This window comes from Aythya ferina (genome assembly GCF_964211825.1).
Source record: "Aythya ferina genome assembly, chromosome: 5".
NCBI lineage: Eukaryota > Metazoa > Chordata > Aves > Anseriformes > Anatidae > Aythya > Aythya ferina.
The window spans coordinates 48,560,527-48,588,518 of record NC_140301.1 but is presented as its reverse complement, the minus strand read 5'-3'; the positions used below and the strand labels follow the sequence as shown (position 1 = coordinate 48,588,518).

At 37.4% G+C, this 27,992-nt stretch overlaps 1 protein-coding gene across 1 annotated transcript in view; it reads left to right on the top strand.

Moving 5' to 3' along the window:
- Positions 1 to 22,150, top strand: part of PPP4R3A (protein phosphatase 4 regulatory subunit 3A) — a 42,162-nt gene extending 20,012 nt beyond the window's left edge. The window contains exons 4-15 of the mRNA XM_084522763.1: positions 460 to 1,077; positions 9,343 to 9,420; positions 9,522 to 9,638; positions 10,134 to 10,250; positions 11,551 to 11,682; positions 11,776 to 11,878; positions 13,232 to 13,390; positions 14,604 to 14,773; positions 16,577 to 16,719; positions 18,956 to 19,146; positions 19,634 to 19,860; positions 21,281 to 22,150. Of these exons, the coding sequence (XP_084378889.1) occupies positions 460 to 1,077; positions 9,343 to 9,420; positions 9,522 to 9,638; positions 10,134 to 10,250; positions 11,551 to 11,682; positions 11,776 to 11,878; positions 13,232 to 13,390; positions 14,604 to 14,773; positions 16,577 to 16,719; positions 18,956 to 19,146; positions 19,634 to 19,860; positions 21,281 to 21,394 (2,169 nt within the window). The 3' untranslated portion in view covers positions 21,395 to 22,150. The remainder of the gene's footprint in view (positions 1 to 459; positions 1,078 to 9,342; positions 9,421 to 9,521; positions 9,639 to 10,133; positions 10,251 to 11,550; positions 11,683 to 11,775; positions 11,879 to 13,231; positions 13,391 to 14,603; positions 14,774 to 16,576; positions 16,720 to 18,955; positions 19,147 to 19,633; positions 19,861 to 21,280) is intronic.
- The last annotated feature ends 5,842 nt before the right edge of the window (positions 22,151 to 27,992 follow it).

The following is a 27,992-nucleotide window of genomic DNA, read 5'->3' as shown; positions in this document are numbered from 1 at the left end:
TCTTAAGAGCTTTGCAGATTTTGCTTTGGATTCTGTCCCTCTGTTGAGTATTTCAAAAGTGCATGATAACAGATTTTGACTTGTGGCTCTCAGTACTGAAAGCAGAGAATTTTTGACAAGACTGGCCCCTTCACTCCGAGCTTGCAGAAGCTTTGAGAAGCATCAAGACCAGTTAGACAACCCAAGATTAACATTAACAACCATCTTTATTCTTCCCTTTCTTTATAGAGAAATGAATAACTAATGTAGAAATAATTTTTGTAAGGCATTCTGTTTGAGGAAATCTTTGCATTATCTCCTGTCTTCCAAACCAGCTACACGTAATGTGAAACGTACATTTGTACTTCTGTTTTGACCATACAGATAAAAAGCACATGACATTTAAAAAGGTATTTTTAAAAAGCATTGTAATAGTAATAAGCGTTAAACTCTGGTTTTTGAAAACATCCTGTTTTACAGGTTCAGGGCAAAGATCCTTCTGTCGACATTACTCAGGACCTCGTCGATGAATCTGAGGAAGAACGTTTTGATGATATGTCATCACCAGGTCTTGAATTACCTTCTTGTGAGTTAAGTCGACTAGAAGAAATTGCAGAACTTGTGGCATCTTCACTGCCTTCGCCATTACGTCGTGAAAAACTCGCACTAGCACTGGAAAATGAGGGCTATATTAAGAAGCTCTTAGAAATTTTTCATGTGTGCGAAGACTTGGAGAACATTGAAGGACTACACCACTTGTATGAAATTATCAAGGGAATCTTCCTTTTGAACAGAACTGCACTTTTTGAAGTCATGTTTTCCGAGGAATGTATAATGGACGTAATTGGATGCCTAGAATATGATCCATCTTTATCACAGTCACGGAAACACAGGGAATTTCTGACTAAAACAGCAAAATTTAAAGAGGTGATTCCTATATCTGATCCAGAGCTGAAGCAAAAAATACATCAGACATACAGAGTACAGTATATTCAAGATATGGTCCTACCCACTCCCTCAGTTTTTGAGGAAAATATGCTATCAACACTTCATTCTTTCATCTTTTTTAATAAAGTGGAAATAGTTGGTATGTTACAGGTAAGTTTGAGAATTTCACTGTCTTTTTATTTGAGCTTGGACAGAGAAAGCTAGTTAATATTTCTTGGGAAGATTGAGGTGCTTCAGTGGATCCTTCACTTCTGTGATTCTGAAAGTCTTTTTGAAGTATTATGTAAAGAAAAAACATGGAATTCAAATGCTGAGCTGTTAAATGTATGTTCTTAAACTCCAGATTTTGGCCTAGATGCTCTGTAACTGATGATTTATGTGGAGCAACAATAAGTAGAATCCTCGGTAGGGTTGGTTAAAATGAATAGTACTGTTTGCATTTTGAAGGTTGGTTTTTGTTATTTTTTTTTCTTGTATTTGGGGAATTTTCAGGCACTACAGTTAAGGATAATTTTTTTTTTAAAAAAGGTCGAATTATTTCACCTAAGTTTCATAAATATAATCTCACGCCAGGATATAGCTGATTCTAATTTTGAAATTAAGGAAGGAAGTTGTTTGGGAAGTGCAGGTTCAGAATATAACACTGCCATAGGTGCTTGAATGTTTCCTTAGTTTTTCTTCTAAGTCCCTAAACAAGACTGTATCAAATTACTAGTTTTCCATGACGTATGTTGTACTGCAAGCATAAAGAGATTATATGTAACTGATGCTTTAGATTTCATACTTCCACGTGTTAAGTATTCGGCACCAACCCATGAACTTCCTGAAGTGTGCAGAAGTAGGCAGAGGATCTTTGTGCTGGGAGCTTCTTAAAATTTTCAACAAATTCAGCAAATTGTTGCAGCACGTGTATTTTAGTTTGTACAAGTTAATTGTCATTATTGAAATTCTCCTAGCTTTTAAGGAGCACATAGTCTTTGAAGGAGTTGTCTAATATGGAGTTAGGGACAAAAGGGTAAATGCTGCTGATGAAGTTAATTGTTTGAATCTGCAGTTGAGTCTTAGTGTGCACACTGTTTAATTTCATGGAAAATACAACAAAGAAGAGTAAAAATGACTTTTGGAAGCTCATGTAGCAAACGAGTGTCAAAAGTAGGCCTCGTGCCTTTTCATCCACCACACTCGGTTGATCGGGACGCTGAAATTACTGAACCCAATCTCTTGGGCTCGAACGTGTCGTGTCCCCGCGTGGAGCAGTTGATAAGCACCAGGTACACGAGGCAGCCACCCGGGCCTGGCGGCTGAGGCATGTGTCTTGTGGAAAGACCATCACCTGCTGGAGCAGCCACCGGAGGCCACGTGGAACACCTTGGCCATCCTAAATGCTACCAGGCCTCTTTCCTATCCATGTGTGTCCTTGATGAGCAAAGTCACAACATGTGCCTGCCTGAAACAGTCAGAAAGCCTTAATTACGGAGTGGCCGGTTAGAGGGAACGCACAGGCCTGACTTGGAGAGTGCTGAAAAGATTTAGTGAAGGTGTTTCCACTCGAGTATCCGGTATGACTGGTGTCTCTAAAATAGCTCGACCTCTTTGCTTGGGCTGCTAAAAACAAAGTCCTGAGGGTGATATGCGCTGGCTTGAGGAGAATAATTATTCTTGGAGTCTTGGTGTCAGTGGCTGAATCAGAGGGGGTCTGGATTGTTGAAACTGGGCAACTAGAAAGGGCACCTGGTGCTGCAAGATCACTAAGGGCATGCTTGTTAGAAATCCTGAGGTAGCTTGATAAAGGACTAGTGGCTGATTAGCTTCCTTTTTTCCCTTCACTCTTAAAGCCAGTGTTAGGATGACACAGGTAGGGGAAATTTAGGTTAGAGTATCAAGGTTCTGTGTGGCTGCCAAACTTGTCGGTTGCAGTTCACAGCTGAATAGCAGCTCCGATCTGATTTTCATTTCTTGTATGACTGGAAGTTTCTGAACTGTATCTTAATTTTATTGCTGCTTGTGATTGAGAATAAAGAATACTCCGTGTGTGGTGGAGCCAGGAGAACTAGCATTGCACAACTTTCAGAGGAAGAGAAATATTTCAGATTGTTCAAGTGCTTTCTATAGATTGGAGGAGCGCAGGGTGGTAACATAAGGAATAAAACGTATCCTCTGGTACTTTGTGTTTGCTAGTCCTCTGATAGTACAGCTGGTAGAGCATTGAGGGGGGGGCTCTGTAGTTTATAACTAGGAGTCTGTTTGGAACTGTGACAGAAACTTTGCTGATTAATTCTTGTTTTTGAGGGAATTAAAAGAGGATATCACAAATTGCAAGGATATTACATTTCTAAGAGATTAAAAGGCTTGGTTAATTTTTCACATTCTCATAGTGTAGTTGTAAGCCCAGGTTTAAGCCTACTTACCTGGCATTTATGTGTTCATTTATTTATAGAGCAGTGTGCCAGGTTATTCTTCTCTGTAATCTCTGTCCCTGAAGTCTCATTCTCCCCTTTCCTTTCTCCATTCTCCACTCTCACAGTCCCTGTATAAAATGTGTGATACTGGTGCTCATTCCTTTATGCAGAATAAGTAATATTCTGATATCAAAATTAAAAGACTGCTTTTGTTGATTTCACATCTATAATTAATTCTTTATGTATTTCTTCTTTTGGTGTGTGGTTTGATATGTATTTCTGTAGCTGGCTGTATTACAGTACTCTGGGGAGGGGTTGGGGGAGCTTATTTCATGACAGATTCAAAGTTGGAGTTCCTGGAATTTGTTACCATAGGTCTTAGGAGATCCTGGTTCTCCCTAATGTTCTGTGTGTATTTAAGAAGCTGTTTCTTTCGTCATTACTGAAGAGTTTCTGGGATGCATCGTGGTAGTTTATTGGGAGGCACAGATGAGTCTCAAGTTCTTAAGTTGGTTGATGTGTCTTACAGCTTGTTGTGCTTCTACTGTTGACTTTAGATCCTCTATCTGGGACTGAGGGTGTGACAGAAGAGCCATGTCTACCATAACTTTTACATCTTGCATTAAACGTAAAGATTTCTCCATGAGCAGCTGGTGTCCTGTGCCATGCAACTATTGTGCGTACGACTGGGCTGCTTTGTATTCTGTTCTTTTCTCTTTTTAAAGGAAAGGAGAAGAAAAATTGTTACCTCTACCATGAAAAGATAAGTTCTGAAAGGGCCCTTTTTGTGTCAGGCTGCATGTTAACTCAAGTGGCACTTTGTGATACCCTCATCTCAGGTGAACTCAACCATAACTTACCTACAGAAAAGTGACTAGAAATTTGTACAAGACTGCAGATCATGCCCTATGCTTTTTGACAGACCAGTTGACTTTACTCAAAATTACTTCTCTGTTCGACTTAAGGCGTTTGGTGTCCAAATGGGACTCCATTTAAGGTCAGCTTTTTAGTTGTAATTAATTAATTCTGTAAATTTCACAAACCTCTGGAGGCTTGTGCAACATTATGCTCATTCTGGCTGCGTATTCTCTGGCTGAGAGGTGTTGGACCTCTTTGAAAAAAAGAGAGATGTATATTCTCTAATCGTGGAAGATAGCTACTTACTTTTGCTTTCTTTGGTAGGTAAGTAGCTTGCACGCCCTGTGGTAACGCCAAGAGTAGAGAATTGGTCGACTTTGGTACTTAGGGTTATGAACGTATTCTTCCCTCCTTCTTCGCTAAGGTTAGCTTTCCCATAACCCTTATAAAAATGCTTATGCTGGTGGGCTTTTCTGAGAAATGGAGGTTAGTGTATTTGAGGTGTAGTTGTCTTAAGATCTGTAATTTTAAGTAACTTCCTCAAGATCTCACTATGCTAGATAACGTTGGTCATGATGGATAACAAACCCATGCCACCAGCGTTTCCAGCCTGCAGAATTGGCTGCTGTAGAAACCTACCCAGCGACAGGTTGTACAATTCGCTGTATGGAAGATGTGAAAGAGGTGTATAACATTTCTTTCCAATTTCAGCCCCTCCTAATATGCTCTCAGTGCTTGGGGTCCAGCCTGTTCTAGTCTTGGGATGTCATAGCCACCAAGGAGCCTTGCTGAAACATGGAGCTCGCCCAGTTCTGAGAGTGGGGGTGGGACAGGTAAGTGGTGTTTCTTACTTTATATGACGCTCTTTTGCAATTTTAAAAAATACATACTAATGTTTGCACTGGAGGCCACCAGTTCTTTCCCTTTGTATTATTAACGAGTTCTTAAAAAACAAAAACTTGCAAAACTGCGCCATAGAGTGAGCAAACACCATTTCCCTCTATCCTCTACCCCCTCCACACTGGCGTGTTCTTTTTGCCAGCAAGATCCCGTGGTGCTTTTATCTTCCAGGATACGGGGTGGTGTTAGGGTTACGTTGAGTTTATCTGTCTGGAGGCTAGAGTCTTGTTTTTGGAAAGTGGAGACTGGAAAGGGAAAATTGGGTATATATTAAAGCAATATGTGTGCCTAGTACAGCAATGATCACGTGGCATTGCTGGTCAGCTTCTTTAAACACAGAAATCATATTGCTGAGAGCCCCTCCCTCCTTTTTCTTTGCTAAAAGATTGAAGGCATGTAGGTACATCTCAGTGTTTTACTGGATTTCTACAACGACAGGCTGTTCTTCATTTAAAAGGTGTTTTTACAGAGGTACTTCCTCTTAGCAGAAACCCAGGGCTGTAGATGTGAATTGGAGGGTTGGTGGTTTGGAGGAAGACTTGTGGCTGCCCATGTAGGCAGTTTTGCCCACATGTGTGAGGACTGGAACATCTCCCCCAGGTCTGATGTTTTGCAGGACTTAGCTCAGGAGGAGCTCGGGAGATTTCCTTTGCAGCAGAATTTACCTCGCAGTAAAGCGTGAGAGAATGCCACTTGCTGTGGGAAATGTCTTAATGAAAGAAGTTTGCAAGTGGTACACTACTGATGGCTGGGGGGAACGTCTTCATTGAAGAAAATGGGTTTTCATGTGTGCAGAAGCTCCAGAGGTGATCAGGTGGATCCTGCTGCTATTTCAGCGTGTTGCCTCGAGTGGAAATAGCTCGGTGATAGCAAATGAAAGCATATGTAGGAAGACAGGGTGGGATAAAAGAGACAAAACCAATAGAAACTGTGAAATCTTCTGGTATGGTAGCAGGAAGGAGTGCACGTTGGAAACTGTAAGTTTCTGTTTGCTGGTAACACCTAATGAAACTTTTTAATTTCTGGGCTGAAATACTATTTCTGACTAAAATGAGCATGGAGATGGGAAATAGGATGGAAAGTATACTCTTTTTCATCTTAGGGTTTGCTGATTTTCTTGGATTTTTTCTGAGAAAGGGATAGTTTCTGTCATTTATGTGTAATCACAGACGCGATGTGTCTGTGATTAGAAGCCTATTTTATAATAGAAGCCTTTAATAGAAGCCTATTTAATATTAAGCAATTAATAGAAGCCTATTTTAGACAAACATTTTTAAGTGCCTTTTGGGAAAAGAATGAATGCTTTGAAAATTGATTCACAAATATAAATACTGCATTTTTAGGTGATCTGTAGGTTTTCTTGTTTCTAAATTCATAAATGAGTTCATGAAGATAAATTAAGCGAGGCTTAGTTTATCTTCATGAACATGAAAATGTATGAAATCTTAGCAGTGTGCACTTAGGTCCTGCAGAAGCATAGATGAAAATACTTTTGGAAATACTTTTTGAAAATATGCTTGGCATATGCATATATGTATTGCATAGGTAATAATTTTTGTGCGTGGGGATAATACATAGCTAGATTGTATAATTACTCTGTAAGCTATCTTTATTCTTTCTAGGAAGACATGGATGATTTCGCCAGCTTTTCATATATACACAAATTCTTGTCTTCATTAAGAGGCCAAATACTGCAAGGAATGATGCATTTGTGCTGCGTTTACTTCACAGACAGGTTTTTGAGGGATTTTTCCAAGCTGGAATAAAAAAGCAGGAGACGTTTAAGCTCGTGTGTTTGTAGCATTTGGTGTTGGTGCTTTGTGCCTTGTAAAACATGAACTTTGCTCTCGTCCTCTGCGTTTCCATAGATCGTGGTGGTGGTGTTCAGGAGTGTAACTTTAGACAGGTGCTCTACTCAGTAATCTTAGTGCTTGAGAGTCCTGTATTTGAATGTTCATTGCATTCACAAGTTTTCTATAAATGAGAGATTTTTTTCCATCAGTAACAACCTATCTGCCTTTGGTTAAGTACCTGCAATGAGGCTGCAGCTACCTGCAGTTCAGGGCTAAGCCACAATGGCAGAGTTAATAACAGCTTGTTTGTATTTCCTTGGGATAACCACCACTTACTGCTTGTTATCCCTGTAAGGAATTTGTCAGGCGGGATGTCTCCAACTCACTCATTGTCATCTGACTTCCACTGACTTTAAATGGGATTAGAGCTGTGCTGAGCCCTAGAGGTTTCAGGTAGTGCTGTTCATTTGAAATACAGAGCATTCAATGGAATTTGGGAGAGGAGATGACATTGGTGTGGGAAAAGTGTTTTTCATTTTTCCCCTTCAGTGATCATTCAGAAGTATTTTTGTGGCATTAACTTGAACTTACTTCCAGGCTTTACGAGGGAGGTGAAAGCTTCCTTTCACAGTTCAGGCTGCAAATGGGGTTACGCTGCCCAGCTGGGGATCAGCATGCGTCTGGTTGATGAAATTGGTTCTACAGCGAGATCAAAACAGCAGTATTCTTAAATGTACTGCTAATAGAGAATAACTTGCACATTCTTTGAAAGAAATGTTATCATGCTTTTTTTTTTTTTTTTTTTTTTTTTTGGAGTAAATAAATATGTCTGCTGTAGGTTAGTTATGTTTGCTCTCCTGTCTAAGGAGTTAAATAATAGATCAGAAAATGTATCGGCCATGTAAGAGCTAGATAGCAAGCAGACATCCTTGCGTTCTTTCCTCACAGCTGAAGTTGTTTCTGGAAATCAGTCCTTACTAGTTAATTGTTCTAAATGTGTATGACTGCTGAAACCTGGAAGTCAAATTTTAGATTTCCAGGGCTTGATCTTCTAGAGCGATCTTCTCAATCAGCTTCAGATGAGGCTTTTTCTATCTCTTTTTCATTTGCTTTTGAAGTAGTCACAGCGCTAGCACCTGAAATTATGTCCAGGACTCATTCTTTGCTCATTGTCACCAGACTGCTGGGTCCCATTAGAAGAAAAGCACAGCATCAAAACAAGAGGAAACACGTGGCATACCCTAAATATAGGTTTTGCCACAGAGTGTGGTGAAATGCCTTGTAGGGTAGCGGCTTGTGCCAGCCTATTCTGGGTTTATCTGTGCTGTGCAGTGCCACGCGGGGATCCTGGGCTGGGTTTGAAGGCATTGGAGCTGCATTAGCACAGTGTGCCACCCTAACTGAGGTACTCGTTTTCTCTGCAAGGCTGCCTGGATGAGGTACCTAGAAAATTGGCAATATAAAAAAGTTTATTGGATGCATGTAAGTGCTTCCACCATTTGGCATTGTGATATGTAAACATAAGCAAGGCAACTTGAGTTTCTAGCACTGTGGGTTTGGGACGGGCAAACAGCGTGCGGCATTACTGACTTCATAAGAAACAGCTCAGCATTCTGGCAGCTTTTGAAATAAATCCATTCGGATCTCATGTGAAGGTATCTTTTTCAAGCAAGTGCTCTCTATTACAGTATAATATTGGGGAAAGGATAGGGGAAGGTTCATTTCTGTTTTATTAATCTTCTAGCTAAGACTGTAAAGATGATGAGAAGCTGAGTACTGCTGTTTGTTCTGTTCTAAAGATACACGTCTGTAATGTGCTGGATGCTGTTTGTGGTTTTGCTAAACTTCAGCAGCATGAAAATTAACTGAACGGATTTTGATAGTTGCCAGCCAGAATGCCCAGTAAATGCTGTATACATCGGGAACAGTTACTTTGTTTTGATTTTCAGAACTTACCCTTTTCACAACACTGGGGAGAGTCTTACCTTATTCCTGCTGTTAGACAACTTCATCATGTTCTTGGTGTAGTTCCACTGCAAAGATCTCTGATATCCCAAACCTGAACAAATGTGTGTAGGGCTGAGTATCATGCATATCAAAATACATCAACATTTGAAGCACAAAGGTATTGTAGTGTGTTGTAGCATGAGAGATGTGTTACAAGGGGGGAGGGAATTAGAGAATCATAGGCAAAATGAAGAGGATGGCAGTAGAAGACAGAAAGAGGTCAGCCGAAAGGTTACCAGAGATACATCGTAACTCAGAATGAAATTGGCAGAGAAAAGAGAAACAAGATTGATACTAATTTGTTTGAAAAATAAGTTCATTCTGGTGTGATTAAATAAAGTATGCAACTGTGTGTTCTCTTTTAACTGCAGGAGGCTTGGTTTAGAAGAACTTTGTTTTACACTTGGATGCCTTTTGATATTGTCAAATAAACAAATGGTATTGTTTTGCCTTTGTAGGAAGATGAAAAATTTCTGACAGACTTGTTTGCACAACTAACAGATGAAGCCACAGATGAGGAGAAAAGACAGGAATTGGTAAGAAATCTGTAAAATGTACATGAAAGGGACAGTTACTACAAAGTGATAGCTATATCTTTATTTTAATTACTAACTACTGTGGTGTTTCTCTGTTTCAGGTAAATTTTCTGAAAGAGTTTTGTGCATTCTCTCAAACACTGCAACCTCAAAACAGAGATGCGTTTTTCAAAACCTTGTCAAATATGGGCATACTGCCAGCACTAGAAGTCATATTGGTAAGTCAGCTCAATATTCTTTGTGATAACAATTTTATTTATCTCCAGAGAGGTTTTTTAAAAAGTGAGTATGCAAAACATCAGTCACATGGGTTTCTTAAGTGTTTGCTTCATTTGACTTATCTTATCTTGAGCTTTAGGATGTTCAAAAATTATTTTTTTTAAACTTTAAGGCAGTTACAATATGATGTTGGTAAGTGCCCTGGCATTCTTCTATTTTTGTTTTTTAATTCATGCTCCCATCTTTTTGTGCTCCTTGGTGTACAATTAAGAAAGTAGGGAAATAAACCAACAGACAGAAGAGCTATAAAATGTATCCTCCCCAGTAGCTTTGTACAGGAAAGAGATTAGAGTCCAATCAGTTTGGGAATACAGTTTCAGCAATAGTTAGGTATGACTTCTTGTAAATAGGAATTAAAAGTTATGTGATTTCTGATTTTCATTCCTTTGAGACCAGTATTTTAAGGAAAAAAAATACTGTATTTGACTTTCCAGGGTATGGATGATGCACAAGTACGAAGTGCAGCCACTGATATATTCTCATATTTGGTTGAATACAACCCATCCATGGTACGAGAGTTTGTCATGCAGGAAGCGCAGCAGAATGACGATGTAAGTAACGGCTCCCCAGAAATGTGTGTATTGTTGTTTTCTGAAATTGCTGCTCTTATTTACAACTCTATTAATGAGGTGAACCCTTGTCCTGAAGAAGTATGGAATCTAGTCATATGATTACAGACCAGTGAACTACCACATTTTTAGAAGTTCTGTTAGTCGGGTGAGGTGATTGTTTGTTTGTTTATATATTTTCTATCCATTGTGTGTAAAGTAGAAGTTACTGTAAACCACTGTTTTGGTGTTATCATTAGCAGCCATACAAGAAAAACAAACTGGTTTTGATTGGTAGCCTCCTTAAAATGCAAAATATACAATTAAGTCTTGATCTTAGCCTGGACGCATATTTTAATTAATATATAAGAAACCTGCTGCCTTCGGTTTTCTATCACACACAATGGAAGTAGAATTATGATTCTAAGTGTTTCTGGACGCTGTTTTCTTTTTTTTTTTTTTTTTTTTTCAAACTGAGGTTTGCATTTCCTGGAGATCCTCAGTAAATTATTAACATGGAACTCTAGCACACAACTGTTAGTAAGAAAGGTAGTTCAAAGTAGCAATCAATGGAGAAAAAATATTGTGCTGCCTTTTCTACAGAGGAGATAGTTGATATGTTTTCTTGTATCTGCCAAAAGCATGGCTGAGGACAGGAAATAGTTTGTGCTGCTACTTCTGTGCTGGAAGACAAAGAAAGGGGCAGCTGGGACCTTGTATGCTGCAAGTGCAGCTGAGGTACTGGGAATAGGGCTGTTGGTTCCAGCCAGTTGCGTTGGATGACTGTCCTCTTTTATGAGGGACAGCGGTAACCCAGCAACTTTAGTGTAGGGATTCCTAAATGTAAATATTATTTTCTATTTTTACATGTTATTCTTGTTTTCTGCAAGCACATGTTGGGGTTATTTTTAGGTGAAAATAATCTCATCAAGTTCAATAGCACAGCAAAATTTACTGTTGTATGTTCATGGAAATAAAACACTGGTATGTATTCTAGGGGGGGGGGAGATACATCTCTAAACGTGTATACTCTGAAAACACTTCAAAAAATCAGTTGAATTTTGAGACTGTTGAGTCTCACTTTTTATTTCTGGAGTTTTCCTTCCAACTAAATTCTAAAGATTCTTAATTTCAGAACGATTTTAGTTGCTTAGAAAGATTCTTCTTTGCTGCTTGCCTTCTTACTGTTGAACAACTGCCCAGAATGTGTCGCTGGAATGTAAAGTTAACTTGCTTCTCTTAGGCTTTTTCTTCTTTTTTGGGGAGTGGCATTGGAATTGATGTTTTTTTTCCCTCCCGTTAGGATATACTACTCATTAACCTCATTATAGAACACATGATTTGTGACACGGATCCAGAACTCGGAGGGGCAGTGCTACTCATGGGTTTGCTTCGTACCTTAGTTGATCCAGAAAATATGCTTGCCACTGCCAATGTAAGTAAATACCTTCAAGTACAATTACAGTTGGGCTTTTACAGTATTTGGTGATACGTTACATGCATAATATATTTTTTTTTAATTCTCCAGAAAACAGAAAAGACAGAGTTCTTGGGTTTCTTCTACAAACACTGTATGCATGTTCTGACAGCCCCTTTATTGGCCAATACGACAGAGGACAAGCCTAGCAAAGGTAACGCCGCTCTGGATGTTAAGACACAGCAAGGGCTGTTGAATTTAGACAGGCTGTTGATGTTTTGAACAGAGTAACTGTCAGAAGATATTTTTTGTCTTCTAAGATAACCTGAGATTATGATATATAATTCAAAGTAAAATACTGAATTATGAATTAGTCGTTTGAATAATTTATAAGTATAAAATTGAGCACACAGATCAATTTAAGAAGTGAACAGCACTTGCTGCAGCTTTAACTTCAGCAAAATGTTTAAACATTTGTATCATCTTGAATAACTCATGGGGCTGTTCTGTGACAAAGACTTGAAAACATGTACGTGATTTTAGGGTCAGGAATTACTAGAGAGGATCCAAAAGCACGCCTGAGAAAGGTCTGGGTCCAAAATACTTTGCTGATTTTAAGGGTGTTGTTTCTAGATCAGCCTAGGACAGCAAAGCTCAGTAATCAAGTAACTGTACTTTCTTGCTACTAGCAGCAATACTGTTTATTGATATTAAAGCACATCCAAAATGGATGTAAAAGGTGGTACATAGATTAAAAAGACATGTGCTGTAAACTTCTTAATTAACTGTATAGATTTCCAAAGACTTAGTTAAATTAATCTAGATTTCCAAAGACTTAGTTAAATTGATCTGATATATCTCAACTTGCTTCAAGATGGTTCTGAAGTGAGATTTAAAATAATAAATTTCTATTAAAAAAAAAAATATATATATATATATGTATAAAATAATTGTATTCTTTAGTGGTCAACAATCTGGCAGTATCTTTAACAAGGTAGTACCGCCTTCTAAAAAAGATTAAATCTAATGTGTTTAATTTATTGTTTCTGTCTACTTAAAAGCACAATTTGAGCTACTTTTTTCCATATAATGATATGACTTTGTCCTAGAAGTATTAAAAGAGGCTGAGATATTTCTCTTCAATGCTACTTTTGTTAAAAGTGTAATGGTGTAAAAATGAAATGGATTTTTGATGGTATGTCTGTAGGTGTGTGAGCATCGTAATGAGATTTGGCCAAATAAAGCTGACCTAGCCTTGTGTTAGTGTAAAGTTCTGTACTCTCTGAATCTTTAGACACTGATGTAGGATAGACAAAATGTAATTGTTTCTGTATTTGAGTGGGTTTCCTGACATAGGTGTACAAATATGAAATATCCAATCTGTAATAGGTTTGTTCAATTTCTGTTTTAAAGAGTAAATATATTCTATGTTGTATTCCCTAAACTATCTGTGGGAAAATAGAAGAACTTATGAATGTTTACCTGACTGCAGTTGGATATTTGAAGTTAGATTCTGAAAGCAATATCCTGGATATGTTTAACTGGATTCGTTTTGGTTTTATTACAGATGATTTTCAGACAGCCCAGCTCTTGGCATTAATACTGGAATTGCTAACTTTCTGCGTAGAACACCATACTTACCACATAAAGAACTACATTATTAACAAAGACATCCTGCGAAGGGTACTTGTTCTCATGGCCTCAAAGCACGCTTTCTTGGCATTGTGTAAGTTAGAACACTAAAGAATAAAGTAATATTTTGTGAATGTGAATTGTTGCATATCTTCATTCTGCTGGAAGAAAACTTCACGGATGAGACGTTTTGTGGCTGAATACAGAAATTCTACTGTTATTCTCTGTGTTTCTCATACAGATTTATAGATGTCAGAATGAGTAAATAAGTTTGCATTTATGAATGTCTTTTCTACAAAGCACAAGGATTTTTCTTAACTTTCATATGGCCATGAACTGAAAATATTATTGAATATCCTAAGAGAACCATTGTAAGTTTTGATTTTTTTTGAGTAGAAATCATAAGAGGTATTTAATTAAAAATATCATAAGAGGTATTTAATTAAAGATACAGTTAGGTGACTGCTTTAAACAGTATTTTTGTTCAGCATGTTGAGCTTCAAACAGTAGTAGTTTCCTGACTGTGTTCAACACAGTAAAAGCAAAGGAGTGTGATTTAATTCTGGAGATCAGAAAGAGATTTTTCCAAGATTCAGCTGTGCATGTGCAAAACAAAGTCTTAAGTTGACTGAGAGTACTCTACAGTAAGAAGTACTTTTTCATTTTGTAACTGAATTACCTGAGCATTTGGATTTGGAATCCTTCTGTAATCATGTTTCACATCCACCTGGTTGCTAACAGAACATACTGCCTTCTAGAAAGATTATAGTCTTGCTTGTATTTATTCATGGTTATTTACATACTCGTGTGTGCTTTAGGATTTCAGAAAGAGCTTTAAACTGGATGTAAATTAAATCTTTACTGTGTGTATGAAGATCTTGTTTACAAATTTTAAAATGAGATATTTTGCATCCTAATCAAACAGGACTTACTTAAATGCAATCAAATTTAGTCCACTTGAGAAAATATTTCACCTTTGCCATAAGTCATTTCAAAAATAAAAACTACACCTTCATGTTAATGGTAATATAGTTAAATAGCAGTATATCATTTCTTCAGTGAACAAAGGGGGTTTGATATGCAGAATCACAGTGGAGGATTTCTTTATAATAAAATTGTCAAGTAATGTTCAGCGGTATGGTCAAGACTGTTGTAAAGCAGAGAATATCTGAATGTAAAACGTGGTCCTAATAATGTAGCGCTATAAAAGTACTGAGATTGCAAATTTCCCTGATACTGAGTAATTTATTTTTTCATTAAATTTATTAATGTTAAAAGCATAGCTTTTAATAACATCTCTGTTTTAGGTGCCCTTCGTTTCAAGAGAAAGATAATTGGACTAAAGGATGAATTCTACAACCGTTACATAATGAAAAGTTTTTTGTTTGAACCTGTGGTCAAAGCATTTCTAAATAATGGTTCCCGTTATAATTTGATGAACTCTGCCATAATAGAGATGTTTGAGTTTATCAGAGTGGTAAGTGCTGTTATGCTGAAGATAATTAACGTATTGCTTCATCTTGTGGTTCAAGTAAATTCTTTCTGTTTGTGCCCTGAATTATGCTCTCATGACCATCTGACACTGTATTTAAATGAACTTTCTTCTGTATTTTCGGTGTTACATATTTGTTCTTTCTTATGTTAAGCCGTACCATGACTTCAGAATTAAATTCACTTAATACTCTGTGTGTAACAGCAGCCCTGCTCAGGTTTCAGCATGCAGATTGGATGGGCGTGTTAAGATAGGAATGTCATTTGAAACTACTACTATGAAAACATCAAATACAGTTTTGCTCTGTAATGTCGATTCTAAAGAATTTGGAAACATCAGAAAGAGTTATGTCTTTTTTGATTTTTATTAATGGAGTGCTACAAAATCCTTTCCATGGGGAGTCTCTTAAAATATTCAGGCCAATTTGGCTGTCTGCACAGTACTCTTTCCTTACTGTTGTCTTTATCCAGATTCTGACAAGATGCTGTATAAACTGTAAATGTGATAAGGGGGGGCAAGCAAGTGCATACAGTCATGATGGAGTAAATGGGTGGGGGAAAACTGAGGCTTTGTCACCTCTTGACACCTTCAGTGCTGATGTCCTCTTTCCTCTTTGCATTTAAAAACCATTAAAATGGTTTTGAAGCTATGAAAAAGGTTGGTCTGTTCACCTAGTCCTGAATTTGGTGCTATGGTCTTTCAGTACTCTTTGGGATTGTATGCTAATTCTGTAGTTCATTCTATGGGAAAATAAGTCATCTTTTATTTTCTTGTCCCTATCACATAGATACCCAGGTTGCATTTCCAGAGTACTCCTGGCTATCTCTAAATCACTGTGGTCAATTTTATTTCCTCCGGGTTTATTTTTAAAGAGATCAAATTAAAAATACATATATATTACTTTTATTATTATTGATATTACTTTTATTATTACTGATAGATCACCATTCAAAAGAGTTGACCTTTGAGCATGCAACCAAAAAAGAAAATAATCAGTGCATTTAAGAATTATGTTGCTTTGTTTGTTCTTAGTAAATGGTAATTCAGGTGTTTATTCTGCAGTATTTTCCAGTGGCTGTGCAGCGGTACAAAAGCCACACCACACACAAGAGCAGTTTTCCTGTACCAGTATGCAGACCAGTATGCTAGGTTTAGCTCTTTATGAGTGGCTCTGGGCAGCCATAACAATTGAAAGAGCACAAAAGCACATTGGCAGGTTTCTATAAAGGACCTTGACAGGCATTGTGTGCCCACAAAGAAAAAACTTGTTAGTTTCTGATAAAAAATATCTTCCTTGCTCTCATCCTAAACAAATGCATTGAATAATTATTTTTCCATAATTAATTCATTTGCAGCAAAGAAACAGTGTGAATGCAAATCTCTATCTTGTGAACATATATATATATATTTTTTACTCTACTGGTTACAACAGGTAACAGTTAATCTATCAATATACAAATATTTATAAGTTGTAGTGGAACATAGTTTGCAGAATTGGTTCTGATATCATTTTCTATCGGGGTTTTAGATTCTATTAATATATTTTGAAGCATGTATTGCTAGAAAGTTGCTACTATTATACCTGTTTCTCTAATCATTTGAATCTCTAGATTTTAACTACACCTGTAGTGTAGTTTTTTGCATATGCTTATTTTTGCTTAAGCTAATTATTATGATGTTTTCAGTGGAATGTTTTAAAAATAATGTCTCAGTTACTTCTTATATTGTATTAAGAAGTAAATTCACTTGAACAAAAATAAGTCACTTTATGGTTTTTCCTTCCTACAGGAAGATATAAAATCATTAACAGCTCATGTCATTGAAAATTACTGGAAAGCACTGGAAGATGTAGATTATGTGCAGACATTCAAAGGACTGAAACTACGATTTGAGCAACAAAGGGAAAGACAAGATAATCCAAAACTTGACAGGTAACAGGCACTCAAATCTCTTATTATTTCTGGAGGGGGAATACTGGTGGATTTTTGTGTGATAGTAGGAAATGTAAATGATTTATACTCTTGATTACATCTCAACTATCGTTGAATTTAATTGATCAATAGTGTGATTTTCTGATGTATTGCTTCAAACTGGTGATCAGCTTTCAGCTAACATATTCACTTAAGTGTTGTTGTTCCCCCATTCCCTTCCTGGACCCCAGTAATAGTGCTGAGTTTTTGTATCCTAAACTTATGCGTACTGTTGTAATGAGGGTGGAAGCCTTACCAGTATCTGTAGTTCATTTGCTTAAATAACAGGTTCCCTTTATTTGATTTGGAACATCGTTCTGTCAAGAATTATCATTGTGCAGATTTTTTTTTAAATTCATGTCAGATTTCTTATTTTTGTTAGTTATGGGAATAGATACTTTAATAAGTGCTACCAAAATGACTGAGAAATTAAATATGCGAAGAAATATTTAGAGGATAATTTTTGTCACCGTTAGAGTTGCAGACGAGGTAAAAAACAATTTGATACTACACTTGAATCATTCCTTCTGTTTGCCAGAGCAAAACTTCGCTTCCTTAGTACACAGTTACCCTAAGGTTAAAGGAGTAGCATTTGTAAAAATAAAAAGTTTAGGACTTTATACTCAATTTATGTTTTGCAAATGGTGTTACTTATGTGTACAGTTCCATTCAAACAAAATGGACCGCAAGTGAGTTACTGTTCAGAACTGTTAGCAAGATCTGTTCTTATTTTGTTGTCATGAATTAGTTTGAAGACGTGTTAAAATTATACCTGATTAGTCATACTAGGATGTCTTGAAATTTCAGACTTTTAAGTTGTTTGATTTCCTACCATCGTATTTCTTCAAATTAGAAGGTATGATTGTAGATTTGTTTTTAAATGTTGAAGCTCTTTCAAGAGTGTGTGCAGGATCTGCAGGTTTGCATAGTATTTTTTCTTTTTACAGGTGACATAATTATTCTCACTCTGGTTAGCTAAGCTTATCACTCAAGCAACTGTGAAATTCAAACCCCAGGATTCTTACTTTAATGCATGTGTTGGAAAGAACCCCCAGTCACTTCCTTCAGTAATTTCAGTCTACTATAACAAGTAAAACATTAGAGTCTTTACTTGGTTTACATTGAAATAAGTGATCATGTATCATTGTGCCACATTAGCTTATCCAGCAGAAAACTACAGCTTCAAGAAGGTTGTACCTCAACCAGGCCTGGTTTTTCTCTTCTTCCTACATCTTACAAAGTGACTGTACAAGCCCTGTCACAATTCATGTCCTAAGTGAAATAAACAGAAGTAGTAAAAATGCAAAAATAACAACAATCTGTGTACACATTTTAACAATGGAATAGTTCACTCAGGGAGGCCAAAATTTGTGTTGATGTGGGCCACAGAAGTATTCAGAAAACTGCCACTTAAGTAACAGTTTTCCACTGGGAGTAGAACTTTAATTTAAATGCAATTTTAAATGATGATGCACTGTTCATATAGATCCAGATGATAGTGTTGGCAAAAGAATTATGCAAAAATAGATTTAGTTTTAAAAACACATTTAGCATTCTGCTGCTTCTGTAAGGTAAAAGGAAGGTGGGGTGAAGATAGACCAAAGCTAATAATAAATCAATTAAACGGGGAAGGAAAGATAACACTTTGTATCCAAGCCCCTTAAGAATAAAAAATACTGATATTGACCAAAACTTGTGGATGTGAAAGAGATGTGAAAGGAAGAGAAGACTATCCTTTTAACATACCTATTTTTTAAACACATTGGACCCCAAATACTGATGGAATATTATTAGAAAAAAGTCTGTTGTTTCTAAACTTTTCTTTAAAATTTTTTATTTATGAGTGTAAACTGTTATACCAAGCCTGAACACAACAATTAAGTGACATTTATTAAAGTAACACGTAACAGAGCTTCTAGTAATCTGCAGAATCTTGTACAGATACCTTTTAAAATGCTATTAGCAGAGCTATGTTATTTGGTGCTTCAGAAGGAAAAGTTTTTAATGTTACTTGCACTGAAAATCCAAAGAAAGAGGCACATGTAAGAATGATTTGCTGTATTAAAGATGCTGTTATTTTTATTGTTCTACAGTATTTATATCTGTAAGCTGTCAGTGTAAATGTCAAGTAGAAGTTTTGATAATCATATGAGTTGTTTTTTTTTAATCAAAAGTTTTAAAACTTACTGTTCTGCAGCATGCGCTCCATTTTGAGGAACCACAGATACAGAAGGGATGCAAGAACCCTGGAAGACGAGGAGGAAATGTGGTTTAATACTGATGAGGACGATATGGAAGATGGAGAGGCAGTGGTGCCCCCTTCTGACAAAACTAAGAATGATGAAGATATTATGGACCCTATAAGTAAATTCATGGAGAGGAAAAAATGTAAGTGATGAGAAGAATAAGGCCGTATGGTTTACACAGGAGTCATAACTGCTGTTCTTTAGTTCTACTGCAACAAAGGATTTTTACATATTTATACTCAAGTTCATAGATTTTGACATTCTGACTCTGAGCAAGGTGAACAAGTTCTGTTGTTTGTAAAAGCACAGTGATGCAGAAGTGTTTATTTCATAAATAATTTAAATGTTGATCTTAGCTGATTGTCAGGTTTTCCTTTGTCTTATTTCAGGTTTATGATTTAACATTTTCTATATAAACATTCAGGTGATGTCATAGGTAGAATAAGAGTGGCCGGTGACAACAGCTGCTAGGTGTGGTATAGAGTATGAAAAAAAAGTCTCTCTTATCACTCTCTTTAGCAAGTTGTACATAAAGTATTAAGCATTTTCCCATACAGCAAAATGGTTTGTCATTAAATGTTTCGTTCAGTAATGTTGCATTGGTTTTGGTTTTTATTTTTTCTCTGCAGTAAAAGAGAGCGAAGAGAAGGAAGTTCTTCTGAAAACTAACCTTTCAGGTCGTCAGAGCCCAAGTTTCAAGCTTTCCTTTTCCAGTGGGACGAAATCCAACCTTACCAGTCAGTCATCTGCAAGTAACCTGCCTGGATCCCCAGGTTCTCCTGGATCTCCAGGGTCGCCTGGGTCTCCAGGATCAGTTTCTAAAAGCACATCTCAGATGGCAGCTATTACAACTAAGGTAATTTCGAACAGACATAGGTTGACTTCGTTGTTACAGCCTAGGTATTTACTTTAGCATGCCTCTTTAGTTTGTGTGAATTCTGACATACTAAGCAGTAATTGACTGTACAGTTTGTGCTTACTTTTTCTCTGATGTTTAGCATTTTTCAGGTCTGACATGTATACAAAAAGAAAAGACATAAGTTCTTCTTATGCCCAAACTCTCACCAGAGAGTTTTTATACCATCTCGCTCAGTCAGTGTAATTCCGTAAATCTGAAATGGAGTCTTTACATATGGAGCATATTGCATACAGTATTAGCTTCCAATTTTCAACTGGTGGTGCTACAAAAAATGTTCAAGTTACATTGAACATGCAGTGCACTGAAAAAGTGTTAATGGATTCAGGCACAAGTTCATTTTTCAGTTACATACTGTTTTTTCAGTGTAACATACTGTTTTTATAAACAACCATTGTTTGTAAAAATGCAGTGTTCACAAACTAGAATCTACGTTGTTGGAATTGTTTTTTTCCAATAATTATTTTATAATCTTACTTTACGTATAATAAATTCAGTGTTATGCTATGTGTGATGGTACAAAATGTGTGTAATTTTTTTATAGAGTTTCATTTTGGTATACAGTTGACTGCAATTTTCTATTTTAGATGCCTGTCGTTAGATAACTGCATAAGTAGCGTGATCCTTGAGTAAAGTACTGACAGCTGCCATTGTAGTCAAAGCCTGGTTAAGCTTCAGAAATTGCAGCATACTGCAGTTAGAGAAAGTTTTTGAAGATCACGACACTTCTTCATGGGTCTAGAGCTGCCTAATCCTAAAATTTGTGTTTATTTGCAATGCAAGGGAATTTTAAATATTACAAGATTATGCTCTCATTTTCACTTGCCAAGCTGTGTAAATTATGTAACCTGTATACCTTATTCATTTAATTATATACAATAAATTACCTAAATTACTTAACATTTAGCTAGCTTTTTTGAAGATAGACTGTACTTGTGGAAGTATCCTAATTGAAAATTCAAATTGAAGGATGCTCTGTATTTGTTTCTGAAGTGCTTCCAGATTGCATATTGCTGCAGTCAGCTATGCTTGGTGAAAGAAATTTGCATCTTTGCAGACTGAGCTGCAGTGTATACTTAGCAAAGCTAAGTAAATTTGTGGATTTTCTTTCTATTTGGAAATATCTCTATCCCATTGGATAGGTCAAGCCCCAGTTTGGATTTGTTCCTTTAAATATTTTTCAGACAATGTCATTTTCATTAATACTGAAGGGTTTCTTTTTGTTCTGTTTGATTTTATCCAAAACTTCATGAATCATTATCCATAATGGCAATAAGCTGCGTAAACATCATTTTCCGATAGAAAGGTGAAGTATCACCATGCAAAGTTTTTCTTGAAGTAATTATGTCTGTCTTTGTAGGGAGGCCTTGTTGGGCTTGTAGATTATCCTGATGATGATGAAGAGGATGATGAAGATGAAGATAAGGAGGAAACTTTACCTTTGTCAAAGAAAGCAAAGCTCGAGTCATCATAATGGCAACTGCTGAAGAACATTACCATTTGAGGGATGGATATTTTTTCCAAAAAACAAAACAAAACCCACAACAAAGCAGCAATCTTTTGTGAATTACTGTGTGTGACACAGATCAACCTATACAAATGGATTTCTGCCAATCAAGTGCCAATTCAAAGGAGCAGAAGAAGAGGAAATACTTCGTTAAGGGGAAAGACTAATGCCTTTGAGCTCTCCAGCTTGGACCACATGTTGCCCTTTTCTCAGGGAAGGAAATGGAAAACAAAAATGAAAAAAAAAAAAAAAAAGCCAACAGGGCAGGAGTTTTGTTAGTGGAACTCTGGATTGGCTGGTCAGTTGCTACAATCAGAATATGCTTTCTTGGACCATGTATGAGACTTCTGAAGAAAAGGCGGTTTTTGCCGTAATTCTTCACTAGTTAAGAATGCCAGCAGTTTCTTTGTATAAAAGAGACCTGCCTTTGAAATCGTACATTCTGAACATTTTAGTCAAGCTACAACAGGTTTTAAAAACCTCTACGGGGGAGGGCTGAATATAAAGTTTCCTCTTTTTTTTTTTTAATCTGTTCCCTTTGCCCTTTAAACTGCAGAATTTTTTTTTGGAGGTGGGGGATTTGTTTGTCCCTTCTTGATTAAAGATTGAGTGGAATTCTAGATGTGGTCACTTTTGTGTCATAATTTTTTTTTGCCCCCCTGAGTGTATGCTTAGTTGTTGAGTATATATTTGGGACCATTAAAATTTTTTGATGTAATATAATCTCACTGTTGTGCTGGTACCTGTTTCACCCTGTGTAATTTTGTTCTGCATCACAATTCTTAATATGTTTAGGATTTTATGGAAGATGGTATAGTTTTTATTGGAAAAAATCTTAATCTTACCACAATGTGCATAAAAGCAATACTATTTTGTGACTAAATATTTTATATTAAATTTTACATCAGCAACTGTCTTGAGAAGAAATTCAGGGAAATAGGATGGAGTCAAAAATACAAACCTATAAATATGAAATGAGTATTCCAAAGAGACTGAAATTTCATAACTATAATGGTAGACTAACTCATCGAAATGCAAGATGGATGATTTAGGAATACCAATATATTGACTCATTTGACTTAAAAAAATAAAAAAGGAGTAATTGAAGCTGAAGGAAAATGGCATTAGCGGTGTTTTTTAAAAACCTCTGATTCCCTTTGGAATACCAATTTTAGTGAATCAAAGATGGTTGCAGAATAAATGCTTTACAAGAATACCATCTTTTGAAAGTTATTCTAATACTCGATTGAAAAACAGCAATTAAACTTTGGGTCTAACTCGATGACTACATTCTTTCCCCTTTTTCCAAACCTGAATAATATTAGTTATTAATTGAAACTAAGTGTTTGTGCTTCCTTACTGCTTTTACAGATGGCTTTGATTGGATGGCAGCGCTTCTTGTAAGTAGGAGTTTATTCAGTTCCCTTCCTTGCAAGAGAACCCTTCTTACACATATTTTCAGGAGTTGATTTCCTTTTCAGCAGTCAAAGCTCCAGTGCTGCAACCGTCAGGATGTTACAGATGTTAAGGTATCATGTTCAAAGAGAAATAAGAGAAATTAAAATCCAAGGCTGTATAATAGGTGACCACACACACATATATGTTAGCAATCTGTTTTTGAAAGTTGGGTATTGCATGGCGGATTCTATGCTAACTACAAGTGTCAAAGCTTTTGTGCTTGAACTTTTATTAATACTTGTTAGTAATTTCAAATTTGAGTGGAAGTACACAGCAGGAGAAAATAATTAGCCATCTTTTCCTCAAAAAGTTCATTTGAAATCACCTTCCAAGGTCAAGTTTTGCAGTGTGTTGCAGGAACATCTGTGACAGGGCAGCACTCAGCAAAGTTACAGAGTGCAAGAGTTGAGCAGTTGGTCACTAAAAGACTAGCCACAATCTTCTGTGGCAGTATAAGGGTACCCCGATGTCTCAAAGGCCTGTCTGAAACATCATTTCTGCAACTTTGGTATCATAGAAGATACTTTAGCAAGGAAATCTGGAATTCTGCAGGTTTTCTTGATTAGCCTGCATTTAAATCCTTCCCAATCTGTCAGGCTTTACTTACCATAAAGCCCTAGGTTTTTTTCTGTATTAGTCACCAATATGTTTTCCAGGTTATACCCCAGAAAGTTATTCTTCTGAGTAGCAAATGATAGAAGGAGCTTTTTTGTTGATTGTGTGTGTACGTATGTGTGTTCCTTCAGCTGTTCAGTGCTTCATTTTGTGTTGTTTGATGCAGCAATCTTTCAAACTTTCAGGTACTTTCATAGTATTTACAGGGATCTTGGATTTTGGATTTCAATTGTTACATCTAACAGAAGAAATACTATCCTTAAATTACTGGTTATAGTCAAAAGAATAATGAATATTTTTGATCTTTATTTTTATGAAGCTTTAAAATACTGATGGCATATGTAGCTATGCATCTGTGAATACTAACTTGTAGTTGGAGAGTTAGTTGTCTTTCTAATTGCTGAGTCAGTGTTTGTGGCCTGACAGTACATGCCTACACTAGCACATATTCATGGAAGTTGGAAGTGGTCAGGAAGGAGGTGAGCTGGGGTCAGTAGTGGGTGTCTCTTGCCCAGCGACTTTCACTTTTGTATTCGTGAAATACATTTCAGAAAATAGAAATGGTGGGATTGAGAGAAGTAATGGGTATTAAAAAGTGGGTATGAGTTAGGTGATCAAAAATGAGGTTAAGAAACTGTTTTATTCTAGATACCTCTCTGGATTGATGTTTTTTTCTTAGTTTTAATACCATTTGTCTACATCCCAAGAGAGCTGTGTATATATATTGCACTAAACATGGCTCAGTAGTCAAATTTCAGAAGCTTTAATTGGAGAACTGGCTGCTAAGAATGTTTTCGTACTGCTGCTGCAGCTCCATTAGGGATTTAGATTCCTTTCAGCCAAGCATGTTACGTTCGTTGCCTTGCTAAATGATGTTTCCTAACATCTGTAGAGTGGCCACAGGCATTCAGCCTTACCTTTATCAACCATCTTACAGCTGCAGAACCATTCTGTGGCAGTGTTGTCTGTGCTAGAGTAGTACTGTGGGTCCACTGGCTCGAGGATATTGAGACCCACTCCAGGTAAGTTGTGGAAGCAGGAGGCCAGACGGATTACCACTTGGACTCATCCACAGCATAAATGTAAAACTGGGCAAGCATTCAAGACGGACAAGGAAGTGACCGGCAACTGAAGTTTTTCAAGATAAGTTGTCCACGTGCATGCCCTGCACCTGCTCTTCCTGTTTTCTATTTCTGGAATCCAGAAGAAATCAAGGGTCATAGTTCAGTCCGGACAGGACACAAGGCACATGGACGTGCTTCAGGTACACCAAAACCTTTGAAGGATTTGTAAAGCCTTAGTTCAACCACAGTCAGAATGTAAAGTCTGCTATCATACAAAGAAGACGTAACTTGCTAGGTTTTAGGAGGTGGCTGACTATCTGGCAACTTCGTATCTTGGTTTTCATATTGCTCTACTTGCAGTCATATTAATTGGAGCATATATGTGTGTTTTTTAAAAATATAAATTTTAATATGTGTTTTTTTAAGTATAAATTGAAATCAATAAAACTGTTCAGAGCTGGAATGAAGCCCCATGAACTGATGAGAAAAAGGCAATTTTTAAAAAAAGGATGGAGGACATGCAGTCTTCAGTATGCCAAGAGTATTTGTGAACGATGTAAAACCAATATAACCAGTGGGTAGTCTGAAAAGCATGCATGTCGAGTGATACTGGCAAAGGACTGAAATGCCTCCTGATGTACAGTGATTTCAGGGCTATGCCAGTAGTCTCACTGCTCTATACCCCCAGAGGTGTAAGGTACCAGGCTGCCCCTGGATTTTTCTGAAGTGGTTCAATGCAAGCAACTCTGTGTGATTTGGGTTCAGACCTGGAAATTATTTGGCATTAGGGTGGAATTATGCTTGCAAACTCTGAATCTCTCTGTATACAGACTTGGGGTGATTTGGGCTGAATAACATTGATTTTGATACTCTGCTCGTAAGCAACTTTAAATGACTCGTGTAAAGGTACTGTGTCTGGGCTGTCCACATACAAGGGTTCAGAAGCATTCAGTGGTTGAGTTTATCTCTGCTGGTGGTGTTCTGGAAGTCTGCATACTGGAGTCCCAATGTTATGCTCATAAATTTTGAGTTGAGTTTAGTCCTTTCTCTTGTGGTTCAGATGTATATTTTATTGGCCGAAATCTTGGAAATTTGAGTTTAATCTACACTTACTAAGATTTATTTTAAACCTGCTGATGTTGAGTGGCCCTTTGACAGTGCTGTTGTTCAGGCGGGAGGCTGATGCTGTTCCCTTAGAGGGTTCACTGCAGCCTTCCACCTCCTGGGACAAAATTAGGGCATGTCCACTCTGTCACTGTACTGATGCTGAGTGGTTAAGGATCCCTGAAGGAAGCTACGAGCAGGGCTGTGCAGTTCTTTAGTCTCTCCATTCAGCAGGATCTGATCAATGTTGCGGCTGAGGACATGGAGGTAATTGGAAGCAGCTCCTGAGGAACCACCCCATGGAAGTCTGTGCAAACAACAATGAACATCTGGGGGGGAAACTAAAAAACATTTCCAATCTGCTTCTAATCTACACATCTGAAAACTGTGTTATGTTAAATCACCTTATCTTGAAACAAGCTTGTTTCCTTCCTGTGGCTCCCTCCAGTCCCCAGAATTCTCCCCACACAAAAGGAGCTTCCTCTGCTGCTGCTGTCATCAGGGTTTTGCAGATTAGCCCAAAGAGCTGGAAGCTGCGGTTCTTATTAAAGAAATAACTGCTGGGTAAAACTAACAACAGAGCATAGCTCTGAATGTATCTGAGTATATTAGCGTGTATGTGTTTAGCCTCAAAATGGAAATAAATCTTCTACCCCTCTAAGGTGTAGACTGCCTGCACTCAGAGTCAAGGAAGAGGTAAATGAGCAGGAGAGCTAAGTGTGGCAGCTGACAGTAGAGCAATACAAGTGTCTGTCTTTCTTTAGAAGTTGCTATATGTACATGATCTTTTTATAAAGAACTTTTCAAGTTTTCTTAGTGTTTATATAGCCTGCTATAATCTTAATCTAAAGATACAGGCACTAGTTCACCTGTAGAGTGCACGTTCCTTTGGAGCCACGCGTAGAGAAGTGTGTATTTTGTAAGACCGGCTGTGTTGTGGGATTTCTTTTTGTCATCCCTCAGGTCCATACAGATGTTCTCCACTGCAAAGTGAGAATGACCACAGCCCTCACTGTCAGTGTACCTGACCATCTGACTTTTTGGTCGGTTTGGTGAATAAAATGGCCTTTCTCTATTGGGGCATTCAAAAATCAGACTTCCTTCCTGGGAGTGAGGTGCTTGACTCTAGTGACCTAAGCTAGACTCAAGCCTCTAGGATCTGAACTCCACTCCTTTAATATGTTCACCTTTCCTGATTAAACAGTGTTTAATTCATGTTAACTTTGTAGTAAGAAAGAGCTCCGTTTGCATGGCATCTTTCAATGCAAATTGTTCTGACAATGCTTCAGCAGAGGGAGATGTGACTTTGGCTACGCTGTACGTAACGTGGTATCTGAAGGAAATGGCTGGGATAGTGGTGGTTGTGTGGAGCTATGAGCAGTTCTTTGCAGCCTGTTGCCAATATAATGATGTTTGATTGCAACACCCCCAAAAAATGCATTCCTGCCTCATAACCTGGCAACACGTGGTGCCTCATGGCTTTACAGGGAACTCACTTCAGCCCCTTGGCCCTGAGTGCAACCTGGGACAAGTTCTACCCAAGTCACCGCCCAGGTAGCCTTTCTTTTGACACCTAATCACTGTATTGCTCTTCTGCTTTTTAAAACAGACTTAAGGAGGTCAAGATGGAGGGAGACCACTTGCATGGCAGAAGGGAGAAGCAAGGTACCGTTCCTTGGCTATCCAGCTGCGAGAGGTGAGTCATTTTGATGTCTGCAACCATAGCTGCTTTTTCTATCCAAGAATTGGATGGACCTTTTCCTGACATTGCTGTGAGAATTAAGAATAGCAGAGCTTCATGGTTGCATGCTAGACCTGAGGACAGCAGGCTAACAACAGAATCTGTCAAAAGATTCCAGGGACCTTTGTATCGCCAGGCAATTGTAGTAGGCCCTATGCCATGTGCTGATGGTTTTGTGATTGACTGCAAGATCTCTTGGTTCTTTTCATCACAACACATCACAACAATGGCAGAAATTCTACAAAAAAATTTTTTTTTTGATCATATCATCCCTAATGAAATTAGGATGTCACAGGCATCAGTAGATTCTAACAAAACACATTCATCTTTCAATTTATATTCACAGCAAAGCAATGCTACTCAAACTCAGCCTCACTATAGATTACATCATGCTAGAGAAAAATAAATGAAATACATGCCTAAATATATGGCAGCTCTTCAAGGGATCCATTACTTCAGGAATGAGGGCTGTCTGCTTAGAACACTGCGAGTGTAGTGACAAATTTCCAAGAATTGTGGAAAACTAATTCCTTTTTTTATGAAAAAGATTGGCAAGCTACTGACAATGAATAAAAACTAGCCA